This window comes from Epinephelus lanceolatus, chromosome 16 (genome assembly GCF_041903045.1).
Source record: "Epinephelus lanceolatus isolate andai-2023 chromosome 16, ASM4190304v1, whole genome shotgun sequence".
NCBI lineage: Eukaryota > Metazoa > Chordata > Actinopteri > Perciformes > Serranidae > Epinephelus > Epinephelus lanceolatus.
The window spans coordinates 7,256,014-7,278,148 of NC_135749.1; the positions used below are offsets into that span (position 1 = coordinate 7,256,014).

General features: G+C 41.9%; 1 protein-coding gene across 1 annotated transcript in view; it reads right to left on the bottom strand.

Annotated features, from left to right (window-relative positions):
• LOC117263970 (ubiquitin-conjugating enzyme E2 E2-like) overlaps positions 1-22,135 on the bottom strand; it is a 91,951-nt gene continuing 69,816 nt past the window's right edge. Inside the window, exons 5-6 of the mRNA XM_033637715.2 lie at positions 12,933-13,080; positions 1-740 (exon numbers count right to left, since the gene is read on the bottom strand). Coding sequence (XP_033493606.1) covers positions 643-740; positions 12,933-13,080 — 246 coding nt within the window. The 3' untranslated portion in view covers positions 1-642. The remainder of the gene's footprint in view (positions 741-12,932; positions 13,081-22,135) is intronic.

Consider the following 22,135-nt stretch of genomic DNA (forward strand, 5'->3'; position numbering starts at 1 on the left):
TCACATTACAGCCAGTGTTTAATTGAGTATTCGATGAGTATGTATTCTCACAAGGCATTAAATGTACAGCAAACTACCACTATCTTCATACATGGTGATGGGCTCACTCCATGCCAGAAATAATACACTACATGACTATGTCCACTGCATGAACACATATCCTGATGCCATGCACTAATATTGACCATGAGCTGTAAAAACCACCGAAAGAAAACAAACTAAATGCACTCACTCAGTATGATCATTTAACATGAAACCATCACATGAAACGGGAATACTACACGCACGCTTTTAGATAAGAAGATGACGAGGGTGGCAACAATGTTATAAACAATGCAATAACAATAAGAACAACAACGACAAGAACAATAACAGTATTAAAGCTTTTCATGACCATATCAACATTCAGTGTATTGGAAAATACAATCCCAATAGACTCTTTGTATAAAAAAGAAGCTTTTCAAGTCAGCATGGAACAAGTAACAGTTCATTTCTCTGGGTTGGGGGGGGGGGGCAGGGTGGATGACAGGAGCGGGTGTGCTTCCATAGATTTCAGAGGAGGGGAAGTGTAGGAGGTGTGTGTATGTATGTGTGTGTGTGTGTGTTGGGTAGGGTGAGGGGTCCTGGAGGGGTCGTGCTGGTCTATGTGGCGTAGCGTTTGGTCCACTGTTTGGCTATCCTGTCGTGCTCAGCTCTGTTGGTCAGGTACTGTGTGGCGATGCTTCCAACCAGAGGGTCAGCTGTAACACAGGAGGGATAAACTCAGTGAGACACAAACAACAAACAATTATTGATTATTTATCTTTGATTAAAATCAGATCAGTGTTGGCAGCAGACATTGCGCTAGACTTTTTCGTCACCGGTCATTTTGACCGACAAGGTCATAAAAATCCGGTCATAATCTATTTTTACCGGTCATTTTAATTTTCGTTTTTAAATGATAATAAAGATATTCAAAGACATTAAATTTTCATTCATTCGTTTTTAATAAATCCAACAAGCAAGTTATAAAGTGTGCATTAATAAGGACATGAACGAAAAGATGAACAGACATCCACACACCCGTGCCATTAGGCTTCGCTCTGGACACACAGGACGCGTGTCCAGGGCGTTATGTAGTTATATCTGTAGGCTCGGTGACACAAAATTAAAATTGTAATGAAGTGATTATGGTATTGAAAAATGTGTTCGGTTATGCACTGTTGTGTTATTTCAAATTATAAACACGGTATTTTCTCCTCACGTTCCTCAGTGCGTGCTGTTGTTATTTTATTTTGAAAATTGGCTGGATTCTCTGGTCTTTTCTGTGTTGGACTTCCTGTTTGGTACGATCCGCTCGATCCAGTTTGACAGAAGCGCTCGCGGCTCCCGTGAAAAATAGACCAGACGCCGAACTGAAGCGCTGCCTCCGCGGGCGCTCCGCTCTGCTCAGCAGCCTGTGTGGACAGTCGGATAGGTTAACATGGGCGCTGACTGAAAACTGCCTCCGCTGCTGGGCACCGTGCCTCGGTTCCGCGTCCGGTGTGTCCAGGGCGTTATGTCAACAACGCTACATGAAGCAGATGAATGACCTTTTCTATGCAGTGTGAAAACGGCAGTCACTTAAACCACTGACTGTGCACTCTGCCACCAAGTGGGCAGGGGTGGTAATTGCAACCGGTCAAAATGAACGACGGCCTTCAGATTTTCTGGTCATTGCTGTAAAAAAATGGTCAATGACCAAGAATATCCGGTTAACACGACCCCTGGTTGGCAGTACCTCCAATATGGTGCATATGATAAAGATCCTGCTATTCGTTTGGTGTTTTAAAAAGATTAATCTGTTGTCCTTGTCTTAACTAACTCTTAATTGTTAATTAATGCATCAACTTTATTTCAATCTTTTGTCTTGGAAAGAAGTGGTAACTTATTTGTTGGCAGTTGGGTCCAGTGCAACAAGCTGTGAACATAACATTAACATATTATGACCTTATAAAGGTGACTATATTAGCAAACAGTTGGTATTTACACATCCAGCAGATACGGAGCAACGCTGCTATTTATTTTCATTTGTGTCTGCCTGGTGAATCTATGTCCAAACTTTTTTAGCTCTGGATTTGGTCTCCACCAGCACCTGAAAGAAAAATATTTTTCTCTCCAACTGCTAAATGCTCCGCTTTGTTCAGGAGTTAGCTGCTACCTTTGCCTTTTTGTCGCCTGATGCGGAGCAGGTGGTGTAGAGTGCGTTTTTTATTAGTGAGTGCAAAAGCTAGAACCTCGTTTTACAAGAACCTTGAGACTTAACCAGAATAGTGAAGTTGCTGCCTGTAAAACCAAAACAATGAGCTGAAAGAGGCTAAAAGGTTCTGTAGAGTGGAGGGGAACTGTGAGGTCAAGAGATAATTATCTGTGGGTTCATCAGTATTTGTGTCCTCTTTCACGTCACAAAGTTATTTGAACCATTATTAAGAAAAGAGTATTGATTAGTGCAACTTTAAAATGTCAGCGATGCCCAACATTAGTTATCAGAACCTAATGTGGGGTGGCTGCTTTAATTATGAAATTAGGAATGGATTCATTTTGACCAGATGCAGCACATTTTATAAAACTTAAAATATTATAACTTTTTTTCTGAGTTGTGCAGTCTTTAGTTTACAATGTTAAGTGATAGGGAACTCGCCAAGAGGTAATTCAAGTCACGGCAGCCATGCATGCAGGGGCGTTTCTAGGATTTGAGGACACTGGGGGTTCAGTCCAGGACCTCTGTCCAGGGGTGAGGGGGATCCTCCCCTGGCAATCTGGTCTCAATGTCAAGTCGTCAAAATCCGGCGCTTGGGCAATGACTTCTGGCAGCAGACACTGACGAAAAAAGCCATCCTGTACAGCAGTATGATGGTGTTAAAGTATAACGGTGCTCGGCAGTGTCAGGGGGAAACGCAGCAGGACAAGAACGAAAGTTAAGGCGGGTGGAATGGGTGGTGGATGGGTCCAACAAAGATTATGAAGCCAAACCCTGTTCTTTCTTTCTTCCTAAACCTAACCAAGTGCTTTTGTAGCCGAGACCCAACCATGTGTTAGTTATTGATGGAAAAAACATCAAATATCCTGTGAAAACAGAAGTGTATTTTGAAAGAAGACAATGCATGTAACAGACACAGCTTGACACGGCATCCCAGAACGTCAACAACCAACGCACCCAGGGTACCTTGCACTTTGTATCTGGCCACGAAAAGTCCATGACCAAATTTCGACGAGGTCGGAGTGAGAACGTGTTGCCCCTAGCACTTTTGTTTGGATAAAAAAAGCTTTATTTTGTTGCTTTTTTATGCACTCTGGCACCTTATTTACATTCAAAGTACAAAAAATATCCCAGTGTGAATGTATTGCAGACTAGATTTGGCCCAGGGCCCAAACTGATCTTATGGTTGTTTCAAATTATTCCACTTTTTCAAGAATAAAATCCTGAGCACAACCACATTTCATATCTTCAACATCTTAATTATCATTTCAAAATGGAACTTTTTCTATAGATAAGGTAGTCGTTAAAACTACTGTCGCCATAAGTGCTGTAAAATCATGTTTACTATCAGAATATATCATCCAAAGTGTTGACAGTAGGGCTGCAAAGATCGACTGAAGACATGGAGACAGGTCAAAAACATTAAAATTGCCCCACCAGGGACCACGGATATCTACAGGAAATTTGGAGATCCAACCAGTACTATTAGAGATACAGAACATGGGCGCACTATAATGTAAACCTCTCACACCTCCACTAACAGATTTCCTGAGGGTAAGACGTCTTCAAAAATCTGTGTGATATTTTATTTATTAGGAAATACAGCATGTCTACACAAACAGCCACACCGTGCTATTTGACATCCAATTACCTGACGCAGTCTATCAAAGAAACCTGTGGCCGACCACCTTGGGTCATCAGCATGCATGGGAATTTTACTACAACCAGTGAAAACCTCAGAAGACCCGTAAGTCACACAAATGGAGCTCTATCATTCCTGCGGTCTGAAATGAAGCTTGTATCGTATGACGTACAGCGCGACCGACACTTTTATCGACAGCACAGTAAAATGTGCATGCTGCTGTAAATCAGAGGTGATCATGGCGGGCTCTGGCAGCAGCTGTGCCGTCACGTCTGTTGATACACCTCATGCGTCCGGTCAGTGGACAGCCACCATTATGAATTCCCACGGGCTCTTCTATTGATCGTGTTGCTGCTCAATTTGTTGTGCCGCTGGTCAATTTCTCAGTGAGGTGACAGCGAGGGAAACAAATTCCTCGAGCCCAACATGCACTCTGCCTGGCTTCAGACTGTCTCCTGCAGGGCTCGGCCTGCTGATGGAGCAGTGTGATGAGCTTGGCTGAGCAAGCAGCACAAACACCCCTCAGCACTAATCCCTGCTTGGGTTTCAATGATGGGGGTTTTTACAGGCTTATACCCATATTTCTGGATGAATGGATCCATACATATCATGGAGCTGTGGCTTGAAACTGGAAGCATCTGACTTCTGACGTGACAGCTTGTGCCAAAGACAGGAATCCTGTTGGGACTGTCAGCTGGTGAAAGCTTGTGAATGATTTAGTGTCCTGAATCATCTCGTCAATGACGGCATTGCGTTATTCTTTCATTGTTTGATCAGTTTGTCTTTTAAAGGCCAAAAGCAACACTGATCTTCTTAGATTAGGGCTCCCCAAGATTTGCACTCTCGGTGGAAGAGCAGCTACACGCTCTTTGCACATATGAACTTTAAGTGACAGAATATTCGCACAAAGATCTCAATGGATTGTTGAACAGCACTTGAAAGAAATCCAAGCCCCAAATTTTTGTAACTTTCCAAAACCAACAACCACACAGCCACAAATCACAAATTTCCCTTCAGGGGCTTTATAAATCTGTACAGCATATGTAACCCTTGAACCCTTTACCAGGGAAAAAATGTAAGAATCCTCAGAGAGAGGAACTGAGGAGAAATCGCTCTCTCAGGACGGACAGACATGCAAAATATGTTGTGTGTACAGAACAGGGAGACATAATAAAACTGAAGTCAAGCAGCAATCTCTGGTGCTGAAAAATAAAGCCCACGCAGAAGTGTCAAAAACTGCAGTTCCTTGAATGACCACTTGAGGCTGGCTCCAAAAGTGAGTCAATCCCTTTAGACCCCCCATGTTAAAATGCCAGGTACAAAGAAAGGGTTTTGGTCTCTAGCTAATTTCCTCATTCATTAAAGTTAAAGTGAAGTGGGTGTCGCCTGTTGACGAGTTGCTACCATGTCAACAACAGTAATTAAGCAATGTCACTATGGTGTAGTATAGGCGTAACCGTAGGGCTGGGCGGTATACCGGTTTGTACCGAAAACTGGTATTTATTTTCGTTATGATATGAATTTTTCATATACCGCCATACCGGTGAATAGCCCAAACAATGTCCGGAACGTGCGCGGCGGGAAAGTGTTTCAGCGGGGACCCATTTCACCGCTGCACACCACAAGCACGCTTGAGCCGGTAAGAGTCAGAGCATAGAAAAATTTAGAGGCGAGAATGGCTGCCGGAGAGAGTCCTGAAAGCAAAGCAACTGTACACGATGACCCAGAAGAACTCATACCAAAAAGAGCAGTGTTTTCCCCTATATGCAACTAGCAGCGGTGCACCGCCGTTTACAATTCTCCTCTGCCCTCTGTATCGCGCACGGCGGAGTTTCGCCCCGATGTGCGCGCGCACGCACGCACGCACGCACACACACACACACACACACACACACACACACACACACAGGTAAGCACACTAGAGCACGGCTCGGACCGTCTGCAGTGCGAGTCCCGTAGCAGCTTGCCCCCCCTGTTAATCAATTACAGCGGCTCCACCGGCAACGGGAGCGGCGCGACAACCCCCGTCTGTCGCGTGACAACTCTCTATTTTAGGCGGCTCTTCTATTTTTGCCGCGCTACGCTCCCCTACGCGACCCTCCAGCAGATAAAAACTACATGAAATAGCGTGCTAAACGAGCACAATGTGTTTTTAAATGAATAAACCATTATCAGAGGTGATATGTGATGATTTTTTTTCATGCATTTACCCATGTTTATCCTTGACATTGTGTAAATGTCCGTGGTGGACATTTGAAAGTGAGCAGATGACAAACAGTACAGTAAACTTGTAGATAACTCAAATATATGTAACAACTTAGGTGGAAAATGCTTTAACATTTCATGCAGCCTACATGCAGCCTCTCGGCTCGGGAAACGGTTAACAACCCCGCTGGCTTCTCTACGTGTCGCTTCCGTACGCAGTCAGTGGAGCCCAGATGAATGGAGCGGAGCGTGTGTTGTGTTCAGGCGTTGTCAGGTAAATAAAAAATTCCGGCACATGAATAGGCCATAGCACAACACAGCAGCATGTCAAGTTGGCCGAACCTGAGCAAAATACCATGAAATATCGTGAAACCGATATGATTTTTTCTTAAAACCGTGATATGAAAATTTTGTCATACCGCCCAGCCCTACGTAACCGTAGCTGTTGCTATTTCACAGTAACGTTTTGGACGTCTTGTCAAGCATTTGGTTGCATCAAAAGACCCTCTAACGAACTGTTCAGTTTTTCCAGTTAAGTTTTAAGCCTTTTTGTGGGCTAGCTAAAATTAGCATTAGCACAATTAAACTGCTATAACTTCTGTGCGTCACTTCTGGCTCAAAAAATCCAAGATGGCGATGCCCAATTTACCCAACTCAAGGCTTCAAAATGAGTCCCACAACTAATGGGTGCTGTCACGGTGGCTGCATCCATTATTTTATACAGTCTATGACTGAAGTGTAGACAGTCAACAGTGATTGGCCAGGTGTGTGCAAGTGAGAAAATATGCAGCGTTTGAACCCTTTCAAGCTCCCTTTTTTGGCATATGAGCGAGACCATCGTAATGCTTCAACTCTACTGATGTCCTTGTAAAACTGTTTCAGGCAGGTTGGCACCTCCTAACAGAAACAGTTCATCTAAAACTAATATCTTTATGTACTGTCCCTTAATTTAGTCAAAACACTGGTGAGTGAATACAAAACAAACTGTGGTGAGTTATCTGCTGCAGCTTCTGTAACATGTTATGTAATAACATAGACTGGGATATAATGGGATTCATTTTCTTTTTCAACTGCAAATTATGTCCCCAAAGGAAAACTTGGTAAACATCTGATTTATCTAATAAGATTAAGTTTTCAGTCTGCTCTTCTCACTTTAATCATTTTTACTGAAGCAAAATGTATCTGCAGGATTGAAAAAGCAATTTTATTATTCTAGTATGCTCACAAACACTTCAATTATATTTCCAATATTAATGATTTATGTAATAAAACAATCGATACTCAGTGTCCATGTGTCTGCACAATATTGCAATGCAAAATATAGTGATGCTGAACGTTCTGAAGCCTAACGACTGCACTGTGACTGTAAATCTCTGAATTTGGTGACACACTCGAGCCATACACCAGCTCCAAATCATTCAAAATACAGCAGCTAGACTTTTGACCAAAGGAAAACGATTCTCACACATCACACCTATTTTTGCGTCCCTGCACTGACTTCCAGTCTCTTTTAGAATCCATTTTAAAGATCTTTTAATCACATACAAGGCTCTAAATGATCTGGCACCGGAGTTTATAACTGAGCTCACACCGTATCGTCCAAACAGGCCCCTCAGGTCTGCTGGTGCGGGTCTTCTAACTGTTCCAGAGTCCAGCTCAAAGACAAAGGGTGATCGAGCCTTTTCAGTTCTTGTTCCTCAGCTTTGGAAAAGCCTCCCACTGAGCGTCAGATCAGCTGACTCTGTTCACGTCTTTAAATCTTGTCTAAGAAATGTACTTTTACAGATCGGCCTTTCCTGACAGTTGAGACTTATTGTGTGTATGGAAGTGTGTGTATTTGTGTTGTGCTGCTGTTGCAACAAAAAGCACCTGGTTATTACTAAAAAATGAATAGAAAAATATATTTTTGCGACAGCTCGAACATGCAACAAGTTGTATTGATGACTTGTGAACTTGGAAGCAGGGGCTTGAGGCCTTTGACTAAATGCTTGTCAGATCATCTAAAAGCATTTGCCAATGGCAGAAAGAACTTGCAGCCAACTTTCCAATATCTCAAGCTCTGGTTTTTCCTTTTTTATTTTACACAACTACTTCCATCACTTTTCATGTGTACAACCAAGTGCAACACCATGAATACCTGTGAGGAGAGACTGTCAGTGAGCATTGTTATCCAAATTTATACAATCTATCGTTCTTGACTGTGGAGGCAGTGGGATGCAGCCAGAAGGAGGCTCTGCCTTCCCTCAACACGTGGTTGAAGACATGCTGTAGGGACTAGTTTGTTTGTCGCACACTGAAGCCTTCACAAAGACTGTACAACAGCAGCAAGGCACCTCTTCCAGGTGTCATTAGGATAACCAGAGTTTTGTAAATTCTAGTAGATAATGAGGCAAATATTGGGACTGTTGGACCAACAGTGCAATAATAAGAAGAACTGATTACACTGTGTGAGCTGTGGGAGTAATTTTATGGTAATTTCAGCCCTTTTTGTAACACCTAAGTGTGTGTTTCAGCCACTTCAGTCTTTGTACAGAAGGCACACAGGAGCTGCACTAGCTGAGGACATTAACTGTTTTTATCTGGCATATTCTGATACCAACTCAGATAGTAAAGCCTTCCTTTAAGGCAGAGTGAGGCATGTGTTGTTACAGGTTTGACAAACTGACACCCCTGAAGCTACAGAGGGGAAAAAGCAGACACTGAAATCACTGAGGAGGAATCCCTCAGGCTTTGTTAAAAAATGTAAGATTACTTTTTGGACGCTGGGTTCCACAGAGGTTGTGACAGGAAAAGCAGGGAGAAAAAAGGGATGACATTGGACAGAGGCTCCGGGCTGGATTTGAGCCCTAGATACTCTGTGACATGGCATGTGGCTGAGCCCACATGAGCCACCAGGATGCCCCAGGTAGAAATCTGCTTGTGGGACGTGATGAGGGGTTAAATGTGGCTTGACGGCAGGGACGGGACTGGGAGGGTTGATTAACTGTCATTCCGTCCTCTTCCCCCGCTTTAATGAGCTACATGCCAATGATCTCCGCCTGCATGGGAAAGAAAATCCTCAGACGGAAGGCGGTGGAGAGGGAAGGAGAGATATTTTTAGGGTATTTCAGATCCAGGGCCCACGTTAGGCACTTGAGGCTGGGTTTAAAAAACTTAAGCAAGTGGTGAGAAGTGTAGCAAGCCCACTGATTCTGATGAGGCAAGAGGCAGAAAGAGGGATAGAAAGTGCGTGGGTAACAGGAAAGGAGGGAGGGAGGAGGGGTGACAGGGTTTCTATTTTTTTTTTTTGGTGGGGATGGGGTGTCGATCAAGTCTCTTTTGTATCGTACTTTAAAGGAATCGGCTTATTTCATCTCGCCAACATCTGAAAACGTCGTGGAGGAGGAGGAGAGGAAAAGCTATTCTCATTTTCGCCCACGGAGGGAGAATCTCCGCTGCTACGTTATCAAAGAGCAATCCCCGCAGAGAGGACACAAGCTATCATCAGAGGTCTTCACAATCAGCACCATCAGCCCCCCCTCCCCTTCCCCACTCCCTCGCTCTTTCTTTTCCGTTGCCATCTCATTCCCCACTATTCACATGTGAAATCACCTGTCATTCTTCGGCCCCTTTCACTCCCCTTCCCCTTCCTTTCTTGCTCTGGCACATTTCTCCCAGTCCTTCCACTCTGAACCTCATTTCTGTGATATTGGACAGATTTTTTTGTTCACAACATCTGCTTTTATCACCTCTGCTTGCTCAATTTAATCCTTCATACCAACAGACATCAATGGTATTGGCGGCTGAGGACCAGTCCAACTGGGAAACGACTGGTTTAACTGGTCCATAAAAGACAGATTGAATTCCGCCGCTCCTCCGGCAGTGGTCTTTGCTCTGCTGGTAAACTGGACCATAATGGATCTAATTAGCTTTAAAAATGTTGCCGTCTTCTCCTTGAATGGTGTCAGCTGTTTACAGGGTTGTGTTTAGCCAGCCAGTCCTGGTTAAATATTGATTAATCTGCAATGGAGGGCGGAGGAATACACAGGCTCTCTGTTTACAAGACAATATTGTTAGAGGATGAATGCAAATGCTATGAAAGCACTACAGTCATTTTTCCTGCTTCTCAGGCCCACAGCTGCCATACCTTGTTTCTGAGACAGTAGTGGTTACTGGGGAGAAGAACGTCATCTGTTGCTTTAAACCAGAATAAATGGTGGCATTGTGCAATTCTGCAAACCATGGATACGTCACATTTATGTTATTATGTAAAGGAAACAATGAAACTCTATGTTTTTACATGGCTGTGGGTTACGTGTGGTTAAGTTTCAGCACATAAACCAACACGGCTATGGGAAAAGATCATATTTTGATTTAAAATACCCAGTTTTGGTGGCACAATCCAAGCTGTTAATGCAGCAATATACAACACATTGTATGACCTTGTTCCATTGAAGCAGACTGAGACCTTGACTGAGGTGCTCTTGAACGAGGTCCTTGAATTTAGTTCCGTTAAGACATGTATTCACTCCATTACCTAAATTTTTCATGCTGGTCTCATATCTGAATAAGCTCCCATGTCTCAAATCCATAACACTCACAATGTCAATCTTATAATAGTGGACCAAGTAGATCAAACATCGGTATTGGCCAATATTCGGGAAATAAGATAGCATTCACCAATGGCAGGGGTCAATGGTTTATGCGCAGGCTAAAAAGCAGAGTTCAAGACTAATGTCGTTCCATCATTTCGGGGACAATACAAAACATGTTTGGGACAAAAAGAGACAAAAGAGACCTTCCTCTGAGATGTGTTTCAGACTATAGGATGAAATAAACTCATTATCGACACCCTACTTTTCCCATGTTAATGCTACATTGTGAACAACAAATCTATGTTGAAATCGTAAGGAGGAGCGCTAGCTAACGTAGCAGTGTTTAGGATTTGTGCCAAACCAGAACTCATGGCTAGGACTGCTTCAGTGTTCGACGTTCAGGAGGTTTTTACCGGGAGCCAAATTATTAACAAAGGTCCTTTCCTTTTGAAAACTAATGGACCAGATGATTTAAACAGGTAAAAACGCCAAATGAGGCAGTCTGACGTTAAAAATCTGTGTTTTTCCTTAACGACGAAAACTATCTGGAGCCAGTAGTCGTGTTTCCATCACCCTGTTTAGATGCGCATCTACAAGTATCGCATCAGAAATGATGATCGAAACTGCAAAATTTGAATGAAAATCCCCTGATTCGCACAAACAAAAATACACTCGCTATGGCCGGGTTTTGGCTGAAGCGAAAAAGGGTTGATTCGCAAAACGGGGGATGGAAACAGTTTAATTCGAATGAAGTCTGACGTAGTGCACTTGCACACACGTGACTGATCAACTGTTTCCGCTCGTGGTGTTTTCCCACAAGCCAACAACATTGTGGAAAGCAGCCCGAGGTTTGTGTGGATGGAGGAAGAAATCAAAACCTTTATCGCCTTGATAAAGGATAAAAACATTACTGCAAATCTGGATACCAAGCAGCAACGGAACACAATTATCTACCAAGAACTTCGTGCCAAAATGTTAAGCAAGGGGTTTGACAAGTCATGGACTGCTTTGAGGAACAAGTGGAAAAGCCTTAACCAAAAGTACCTGGTGGATAGCTGGATAGCTTGATATATTGCACGTGAGATTTGTTTTGTTTCCGGCTCTGCGGCCAGATAATCTCGCAACTTGCACAAGTTCGTAGTGTAGTTTTCACACTCTAAACATTAAATGGAAACACACATGATTAGCATTTCTAAAAATGCACATTTCCCAAAGATTCGAATCACTTTTAGATGGAAACGAGGTTAGTATTTGGTTTGTCCAATCTGGGCTACTGTAAAAACACGGCTGTGCAACATGGGGACCCCTGTTGATGAGGACCCGCTCCATATGCAGATATAAATAGCTCATTCTAAGGTAATGAAGACACAACAATTCTTATTTTCAGGTGATTATACACTAAAGAAATACTTACACTTATACATACTTATTAAATTATATTGAATTTCTGCCAATAGATCCCCCTAAATCCTACACACTGGACCTTTAGTGTCAGCTGTTAGCTGTTAGCAGCTAATGTAAGTTGCACTGAATGACTTTATGATGTGTTCAAGCTCTGTTCATTGAGGAATTCTGTAATACTTTCATCACAGTCTGAAGTATGTTGTTACTGTGGCTAAATACAGGATTTTTTAAGGCTTATACTGATGCCAATATTTGAGTTAAACATAATAGTTAATGGACATTAATTCTTTTTTTAAACATGAACATTTACAGTAAATGTACTTGATGAGAAACAGAGAAAGACTTGTACATGAACAAGACATTTTCTAGCCTTCAAAATATATCTTTGGCATTTTGACATATACGCCAATTCCAATCTATCTGCTTTAGCGACTCTAACGCAGACTGATATTTCCACCCAGCTGATTTAGTCATCACATTAAAGGCTACGGAGGCACAAGGTTAATGCACATAGATCTGAACATTCCGCCTTCTTAAGATCACTGTAATTAATTTGTAATTATTCATGTTTGAATAAAGCCGTTACGGAACAGAGATCTTTTTTAGAAATCTCAGAGGCTGTAACTTTAACAGATGGATGAAGAGAGCAATGTCACCGATCCTGTTTGAAAAGGCTTCAGATCACTGGAACCCGTCCGTTCATCCTCAGCGACTACAGCTGCTGTTGTCCTACAAAGAGCACGAGTCCATGCCTCAAAGTGACACACTTCTACGGACATTATTCACACTGAATGGACATGTCAGTCAACCTCCCACAGCTACATGTGGAGGGAAATATGACAAAGAGAAGTGTGTGTGTGTGTGTGTGTGTGTGTGTTGCAGCTCTCACCAGGGTTGCAGTCAGTGAGCAAGGAGCAGATGGACAGTAAGACCTTGGAGATGGTGAGGGCAGGACTCCAGTTGTCCTTCAGGATGTCCAGACAGATCACCCCCTGGCTGTTGATGTTGCAGTGGTAGATCCTCGTACGGAACGTCACCTGGACACGGACAGTCAGAGGGTTAGATCGATACTGGTTTCTAGAAGAAAACCACCATCACTTTGATTTCAAGTTACATTAAGCTAAAATATTCTGGCTATTGATAGCTGGCATCATAAAGGGAACAATCAGTATTTTTCAACCTGGACTCTGACTTAAGTTACCAGCTTCAGCTTTAAATCCAGTGAATTTTAAGACATAAACTCTAAAAATAGAGAGAGTGTAATGAGTATTTCTGAGTAGTCCTGCCCCCGGTCACATACTGGCCAATCATAACGTAGCATCGGACCAGCTCAGACCAGGGTCATCCTGAAGGATATTCTGCAGTAAATACACAGGTCAGTATAGTGGATACTGACTGAGACACATGATGGTGATACTGACAGTCCCTGTAGATCTGAAGTGCAGAGAGTCCTATAGAGCTCAGCAGAGCCGAACATCAGCACAGGGAGCACAACATCATTAAGGAGTGGCCTTTGACCTCTCTGCTTGCTTAAATGAAGACTGCTGACCAGGACAGGCAGTTGGAGCATGCTCAGGCTCCATCCCCCCTCTCTGCTTGCTTTGTGACTGCAGCCTTTCCTCCCGCTCCTCCCTCTTTTATCCTCTGATTAACTCGCCATTCCTCCCCTCACATATCCTCCTCATATGAGAAACAAACAACCATCGCATGCGAGCCCAGCCCTCTCTTCCTTACATTCCATGCTGGTATTACTGAGGGGACGCCGGCTGACTCGCGACAGACAGACAGAGCAATAAACAGGCCACTTTTCATTACATGAAAGGATTTCCGGAGCTGTGACAAGGAAAGGCAGACAGGAGACAAGGTGATTTATGGTGACTGGTTGAGGGCAGCTCTCCTGTCTGAGTCGCTCCCTCTTGTGTTCCTACACCTCCGGTTAGCGGTGGCATGCTAAAGCTGGCAGCCCAGCAGCCATGAAAAAGATCCTTGGCCAGCTTGTGTGGTCTCATTAACAGCCTGTAATCCCATCATGGCTGATGCTAATAGATTATGATGCTGCCTCCGCCTAACAAAAGCTGCGGGTCTAATCCTACATCCCCTCTGTATTATGGATTCATCCCTCAGCCTCTAAACACAACCTCTGTATCCTCGTTTTGTATCCCAGCAGCTCTCTTTCTGACAAACACATTCATGTGTTTTGTAGAGTAAATACAGCTTTCACAGAAAATCTCTAAACACCTCGGCAATCCTGACATTAGGCCTCAATATATTTTGTTCAAGGTACACACTTCGGAGTAAAGGAAGTGCTGACGGAGCGTCCACAGTGCCGCCCCCCTTAACCCCTAAATATTCTCTTTATTATCACTACTATTATTGTATTTATGACAAACAAGAACAAGAGCTGATGAGAAATCAACATAAATAAACAACCAAGCTAATAAACATCAGTAATAAATCCCAACATCCACATCCACTCCACCTGTCAATGCTCCAGCATGTTCTGACTGCGACGATCACTCACTGATGAACACATTAAGGTGAACTGCGTTGCCAGGATTAAAACTGGTAGCCCTACTTCTCGGGCTGCAACTAATAATTATTTTCAGTATTGATTCATCTGCAGATTATATTCACAATTATAAAATGTCAAAAAAACGTGAAATTGCTTATTTCCCAGAGTCCAAATTATCTCTTCAAATCATTTCTTCAGTCCAAAATCCACACACTCTTCATTTACTATAATAAATGATGAAGAAAAGCAGCAAATTCTCACATTTAAGAGGCTGAAACCAGAAAATGTTAAACATTTTTGCTTGAAAAATGACTAAAACGATTAATTAGTTATCAAAATTTATTTTCTTTTGATCAACTAATCGAGTAATTGACTAACTGTTGCAGCTCTGCATACTACAGACCTGCCATTAGCATTAAATCTTTGGATCATTTTTCCCTTATGTCCAGTTTAGGGATGTCCCGATCACATTTTTTTTGCATCCGATCCGATACGAGTCCTTTATTTTGAAACCGAGTCCGATACAGAGTCCGATCCGATACTTTGCAAAGCATTAAGAAAGAAAAAAAGAAGAATGCATCCAAGCTGTCCCATAAGGTTTGTTTTTTAATATATATAAATATTTTTTCTTTTACTCAGTCAAACCCCACAAAGAAACTATAAAACCCATAAAACAGGTCCCTCAACACCAAACTTAAATTGTTTTTACCTGGTTTCTGTAGAACAAAAGAATTATACTCAATTTTCAAAAATACAAATACAACTGTAATCAGTTTCAAGAAAGTATATATTTTTTTCACCAAAGAAAAGAAATGTTCCGTTCAGTCAGTTCAATCCAGTTCAAACAAAAAACTCCACTCCGGGACTTCCAAATAACATATCACAGTTCAGTTCAGTTCAGTTCAATCCACACAGTTCGCTAAACAAAAGAAAACTCCACCCCAGGTTTTCTCGTAAACAAGGAGGTAAAGAAAATCCACTGTTTGCTCTGACTCTGTTCATTTCCAAAACAATAACTCAACCCGACCCGAAGGTTCCAAATAAGGAATAACGAAACGGAAAGTAACTCCCGACTTTTGCCAACTCACGGCACCATGTGTGAATGCCGTAATGCTCCGGCATTGTTTCGGGCTCGGAGGCTCCGTAGGATCCCTTGATATCTGTGGCGGAATCTCTGAGTTGAGGCCGGTGGCCAGATGGATGATATTCCACAGGGAAGCGCGCCTATTTCGCGGACTTTGAGCGGTGTAAAATGCCGTGGTAGGCCGAATACATAGAGGACTTCTGGCTCATTTCTCACTCGCCGACGACTTTCGCCATACTGCCAGGAGCGGCATAATGTAGGGGCCGGTCTACCTGGGCTCAGCTGATCGAGCTATCCCACTGGCACCGGTGGGTGTGTCTGGAGGTACCTCAGTGTCTGGAGGCGAGCAAGCCATCGGCTGACTGTCAAATATAAAATATACAGGATCGCCACACTTTATACATTGGAAAGCGGAGGCAACAATGAACAACATAGATGAAAAACCTGGCCGTTGTTGTTTTGATTCCTCCCATCTTTTATTAACGATTCCGATTTTGTAAAAATAATGTGATCGGCGCCTAGTCCAGTTTTTTTGAATGCCTTTATTGTAGGTGCAATTTTGGCACCACCCCTATAGTTGGCCCTCGAGGCAGCCACCTATGATGCCTACAGGAATATCCGCCAGTTCCTCCTCTGGGAGCATGTGCAGATGACAAAGTCGGCCCGTAAGCTAATTCAGTATAGTATTTGTCATGACCTGGCTCTAAAGCCATGACGAAAAAGAGGAAGACGCAGTCTGGAGGCAAAATCATTAATAATTTATTTACATAAAAATAATAATTTTAAACATAGGAAACCCAAAAACAAAATAAAGTAACAATGCAATGTGTTCATCAGTAGAATTAATGGTGAAAGCATGAGTCTGCGTGTAGTGTGGGGTGTTGGAAATGTGAAAGTAACGAAGGAAGAGTGACAGGGTATTTATAGCCTGAGAGCACTGGGCCCAGGTGCTCCCGACAAGGACAATCCCTCCACCCACACCTGCTGCATTAAAGAAATAGAACAGGATAAATAACAGGTCGGGGAACGTCACATAAGCACCTGAAAAACCAAGGCACTCCATCGCATTAATGCATAAATCCTATAAATCGTATAATACAACTATCATGGAATTTTCTGATTTCAGAAATGCCCACAATGGTCTACTGAAACAAAAGGTACCTCGCTATAAATAGTATCAAAAACTCTCTGACAGCTGACAAACGTGTGTCATGTCACAGTGGATGTCATCATGTTGCCAAACCCAAGAGTCATTCAAGTAAAGATTAGTCTTTTTATGGTTTTGCAGGCCACAAACATTCCCTGGAAAAGGGCCACATTTGGCTTAGCTATAAAAAAGCCTGTCAGTCTATCATTACTTCAGTTCTGCTCATTTACAGTGTCCACATTTAATAGTTATTTTGGGCAAACGGAAGGAAAAGCAGCTGAACTGCTCTGTAGTTTTATGACGAGGCAGTCATCATGACAAATCTTAATTGAGACCGAACAGAAAGGTTCGCTTTAAAAGAGGAAATGTACTGAATGGCTGATCATCCCCGAGTCTGAGCTCGACTTTATGGTGCTTCATGGCACGTTAAACAGTTTGAGAATGAGAATGATATCATGCAAAGGGAGATAAAGTGTGCAGCAGAATTGAGTTCAAAGCCACGAGGAAATTAGAGTTGATAGAGGGGGATAATGTTAGTTGGAGGAGTCTAATCTCTCATCCTGTCACTGGGTGGTTCTGCTCAACAGGCCCTGGAATGGACTCACGTTAGACCAAAATACAAATACTGAATTAACGTCCGTGCCTCCCCTAACCTCCATCTAAGAGTATCGGTGTTAGCCTTAACTGGCCTTATCATCCCAACATTAGAGAGCGAGCCAGTGTAGTGAGCAGCTGCAGCTGTCGGATTGGTGGCTGTGAGCCGGTGAGCTGCTGGATGGCACAGCTCACAGCCAGACTGGAAAAACAAGGCAGCAGGAGGCCAAGAGTTAAGACGAGCTCAGTTTCCCCGTCGGCGTGGATTGCCAGGAAGGAGGCAGTTTTAGCTGGTCGGGAGGGAACGAGGAGAACACTGTTGCTTTTTGAGAGTCACGTTTTGCACCAGACTGCAAATTAAATACCCAAGGCTGCGACAAAATTCACAATAAACCTGATTTGTCGTAAAAACATTCCAGTTGCTTTCAGCATGAAATGGCCAATCAAACCTCAAATCTAATCCACAGCAGAGGGAGTTTTATTCAGTCTGCAGGTAGAGGAAGCCACTTGTTTTTCTCTTCTAGGACATTATTTAAAATATGCTGGAATTCCACTGCTGATACCAGTAATCTTTTAACATCGAGGAATTTAGATGTTTTTTCTACTGAACAAAATAAACCCTAAACGTGTCAGTGTTGCCATAAACACAGTTGCCTCCCTTTAGTGGCTGAATATGTGAGAAGATGAGGCAGAAATGACACACATCCAACATTATCATTTACTTAAATTATCACTGTGGACGCAGCATAATAGGCTGCATGGGAGACATTTGCCAACTAGTTATTAGGAAAGCATCAGGAAGTCATTCACACAAGTCTGTGGCTTCTTCTTTTTAAAGCACAACTGTGGAGTATAAAGATTTTCCTATAAAAACCTTCTTACTTTGTATAAAAAGGTTTCTCTTAGGGGTGCACCATATTGGATTTTTTGCTGGTATCAGATATTTAACAACTCATTCGGCCAATAGCTGATACTAATATTGATATATCCATTTTTTCCCTTCCTAATTTTCGTGGTTGTCAAGTCTCTTCTGTAGCGGATTTAACATCATATAATACATGCATTCTCTTATGAGGACGGCCCATTTGCAGATGGAGACATTAAATTCAATACTTGTCAACGTATGTAATATTTCTTCATTGTGCAAAATAAGAAAAAGCATGTTAGCCGATTATGATAGTTCATTTTAAAGCTGATATTGGTCTATACTGATGATGTACCGATATTCTCAGCACATTGGCCGATTCCAATAATGCATTTTAAAGCTGATTATCGGCCGTTACGATAACAAGCCAATATTATTGTGCATCCTTAGTTTCTCTTAGCAAACGCTTTTTTTAATTTCACAGAATTAACCAAACTTCCAAATGCAGTGTTAAATTTAATCTCAACACAGAGCAGCTGTATACGAACTTTACTCAAATAGTCTAAAATGACCAAAATTATAGTTTATATGAGAAATTAGAAACTGAAGATTGGCTGGGTATCCAAAATGTTTAGAGCTTTGATACTAAGACTTTGCAAGCATAGCACAGAAAATAATACCGAACAGGCATGACACGGTTTTCAGCAATTTATGTGACAGGCCTCGAAACGAACTTTTTTCGTGGCTGGTGGATTATAAAATCTGTCAGCCACTCAAAAGATTACTATTGCTTTTTCAGACTGATGAGTGAAGCAAATCTAGCAGCTACTTGCACATTTTACCAGCATCTGGCTCGTGGCTGGTGCCAGTCTCCAACCATGGATATACAACAGGCCTATTTCACAAAATGGTGACCGTGACCGGAAGTAGGGAATCCCCACTTCTGGTCACTACTTTCGTATGATCTTTTGCTGTTTGAACTTCTACTATGGAGCCTGGACAGCGCATTCTCTCCCAGTCACTTATAACCTGTCCAAATTTACAATTGCAGATGTTGTTCGTCTTGTTGAAAATTTTCAAGGAGACGTGAAAAGATCAAAGTTGGACAAGGGATATAAGTTCAACTAACCTATATGTTCGTGTGTTTGTACATGTCTAGTCTCAAATATAATTGCAGGGAAAGTGAGGATGCACCGACTTATAGGCCAAACATCTGTATCAGCTGATATCGGCCTTGTTGACTGCTATCAGCATAAAATGAACCGACGGCAGTGACTGATGTATTCCTGTTGTGTCACATTAATAACAAGCACGGCTCCAGTATGACTGTGTTGCTAGGACAGCATAAAACCCTTTGGATGAACAGAGATTTTCGCCGGGGCACCTTCGGGAAAAAGGACGCAGTAAACTCACGATCCAAGCCTCAGGGAACGCACTCTATTGTTTCCCTGATAATGTTACATCGTGAACAGCAAATCTGTGTTGCAATTGGCAGGAGAGCTAGTTAACGTTAGCTGATAGCAGTCAGTGTGCAAAACTAACAGCTAAAGGAGAATTTGCACTGACTTACACTGTGATGCGTTCAAGCTCTATTCAGTAAAACCAAGTACTGGCCGTAATTATACTGTTAAAATGATGTGTTCAAATGTAATGTTAGTCTTGTAAAAAAGAATTTTTGGCAAGAAACTTGAACAGTTGTCTGAAGGAGAAATCTGTTGATGTTTTCACAGCTATATAAAACAGATAATAGAAGGGGGTTATGATTAATATAGTGAAAAAGAAAGTTGCTTCATAAATGTGTATGGTTTAATTTATGCCTGTTCATGCTGCATTGATCATAAAACAGTTCAGTTATTTTTAATAATAAAGATGTCTTCCCTGGCACAACGAAATAAGCAACAGCAACAACAAAGTTTTAATCATCTTCCAGAACTAAATCAGAATCTTTATATATGTGGTGACTGCCTGACTTTTCCTTGAGCATCAGCCTCAGCACAAGCTTTGCACACATGCTATCTCAATCAAAGTCCGTTCTGTTGCTGCTATCAACTCTCTTTCATTTCTCGGCCATGACCCACAGCCAGCCGAGTGCCTCTCTGTGATGAATGCTCCGTATTAAAACAAGATAAATATTGTGCATATCCTAAAATATTTACAGTTTATTTTTCTTTAGTTTATTTTAACAACGTGTCTCCAAATAGCCGATAGAGAGCGAGTATTTCTAGACTCGAAACCAAAACCAAGGGATATTTCAAAAGCATGTCTCAAACTGAGAGAGGTTGCAACCGCTGTCAGCCAGTCTAATGTGTAAATACTGACACAGACTTGCATCAGCAGAACACACACACACATACCCACAAACCCACAGCCTCACTGGAGGGAAACCAAATGCTGCTGAATGCGAGCATATCAAAAGGGGACACAATAACAAGAAAGTTAAAGGTTACATGTTGTCATATTCTATATTTTTCTTCTTGTCAGCAAATCCCACGAGCACAGCCGAACAAACAGCGAATGTTTCCACTAACAAGTACTGTGTGTGTATCAAGGCCTGATAGATCTTCCTCTGAGCCGTAGAGCTCCATTGTTGTCCAAGAACTATTAACAACACATGTGCCTTCATTACCACAAAAACACACACTGTAGTTCATTTTTGACTCCCACACACCGTCCTGCTGCCCCAAATACTACAGCACCAAATGTGGATTAATCCACAGCTGAAAATAGTCCCCAACAAATGTACTATTTCCTCCTGTTCATTTGATAAAAACTAGAACGAGTTTTAGCAGATTTCTGAGCCTTTTTTTAAACTGAAATATATATGTGTGACTTATTAATTTTTGCGACTAATAATTAATTGATTTTTCTTGTCTTGGCCTTTTGATCAAAACATATCAGTTTAGTTATATTCCAGTAAATTAAATTAAAACCCTTTTAGATAAGTTTTGCATCGTGCTTTTTTAATCTTAACTTTTATCGCAGCTAACAGCATAACAGTCATTTGTGTGGCAATATTGTAACTTTTTTTCATTGTATAAATGATCAATATTACAAATACAAATTAAACTTTAGGTAGCCTACTAGAGTAATATCAGATATTACTTTTTCAGTCCACTAGATACATTTAGCTGCTGCTGCTGCTGCAAAAATGGCTTAAGAGAGATAAAGAGACTGAAAACTTTATCTTATTAGATAAAACAGATGTTCACAAAATTTCCAGTTGAATAAAGTTAATAAATCACAATATATTTTATAGTAATACTCAGTATATCACAGCATATTTAAAATTGCAATAATATTGTATCGAGGACCCTCCTATCAGCAACCTCTGGGGCTGAAACATTAAGTAACTGTGAAAGTGCCAAAAAACTGCAATTCCTCTAATGGCCACTGAAGGCTGACTCTAAAAGTGAATCAATCCACATAGACCTCCATGTTTAAATGCCCAACTGTACAGCACAAATAAATATGTTTACAGTCTGGTACAAAAAAACAGTTATCCATCTCTATAGCTAATTTACCTGTTCATGACGACTGTACCAGTGGTGAATTTTTATATAACTCACCTGTTTAAATCTTATTAAAGTTATGCATAGCGAAGGACATGGCTGCTTGAAGTGACAGGTGGCTGTTGACAAGTTGTTGCCAAGGCAATAAGTTGGTTAAGTAACATAACCATGGCGTAAACCCAGGTTCAGGTATAGGCATAGCCGTAGCTGACGTTATTTCAGTGGTCCTTCATTTGGTTTGGTTCACTTTCACACCGCACTTTTTAAAGCGGACCAAACCGCCTGGAAAACGTCACGCAGTTACAACAGCTGCTCGTTTGGGGCAGTATTGCCCGAAATGACCACTGACCAGAAAGAAAAAAAGCATGAGGAATAAGAAAA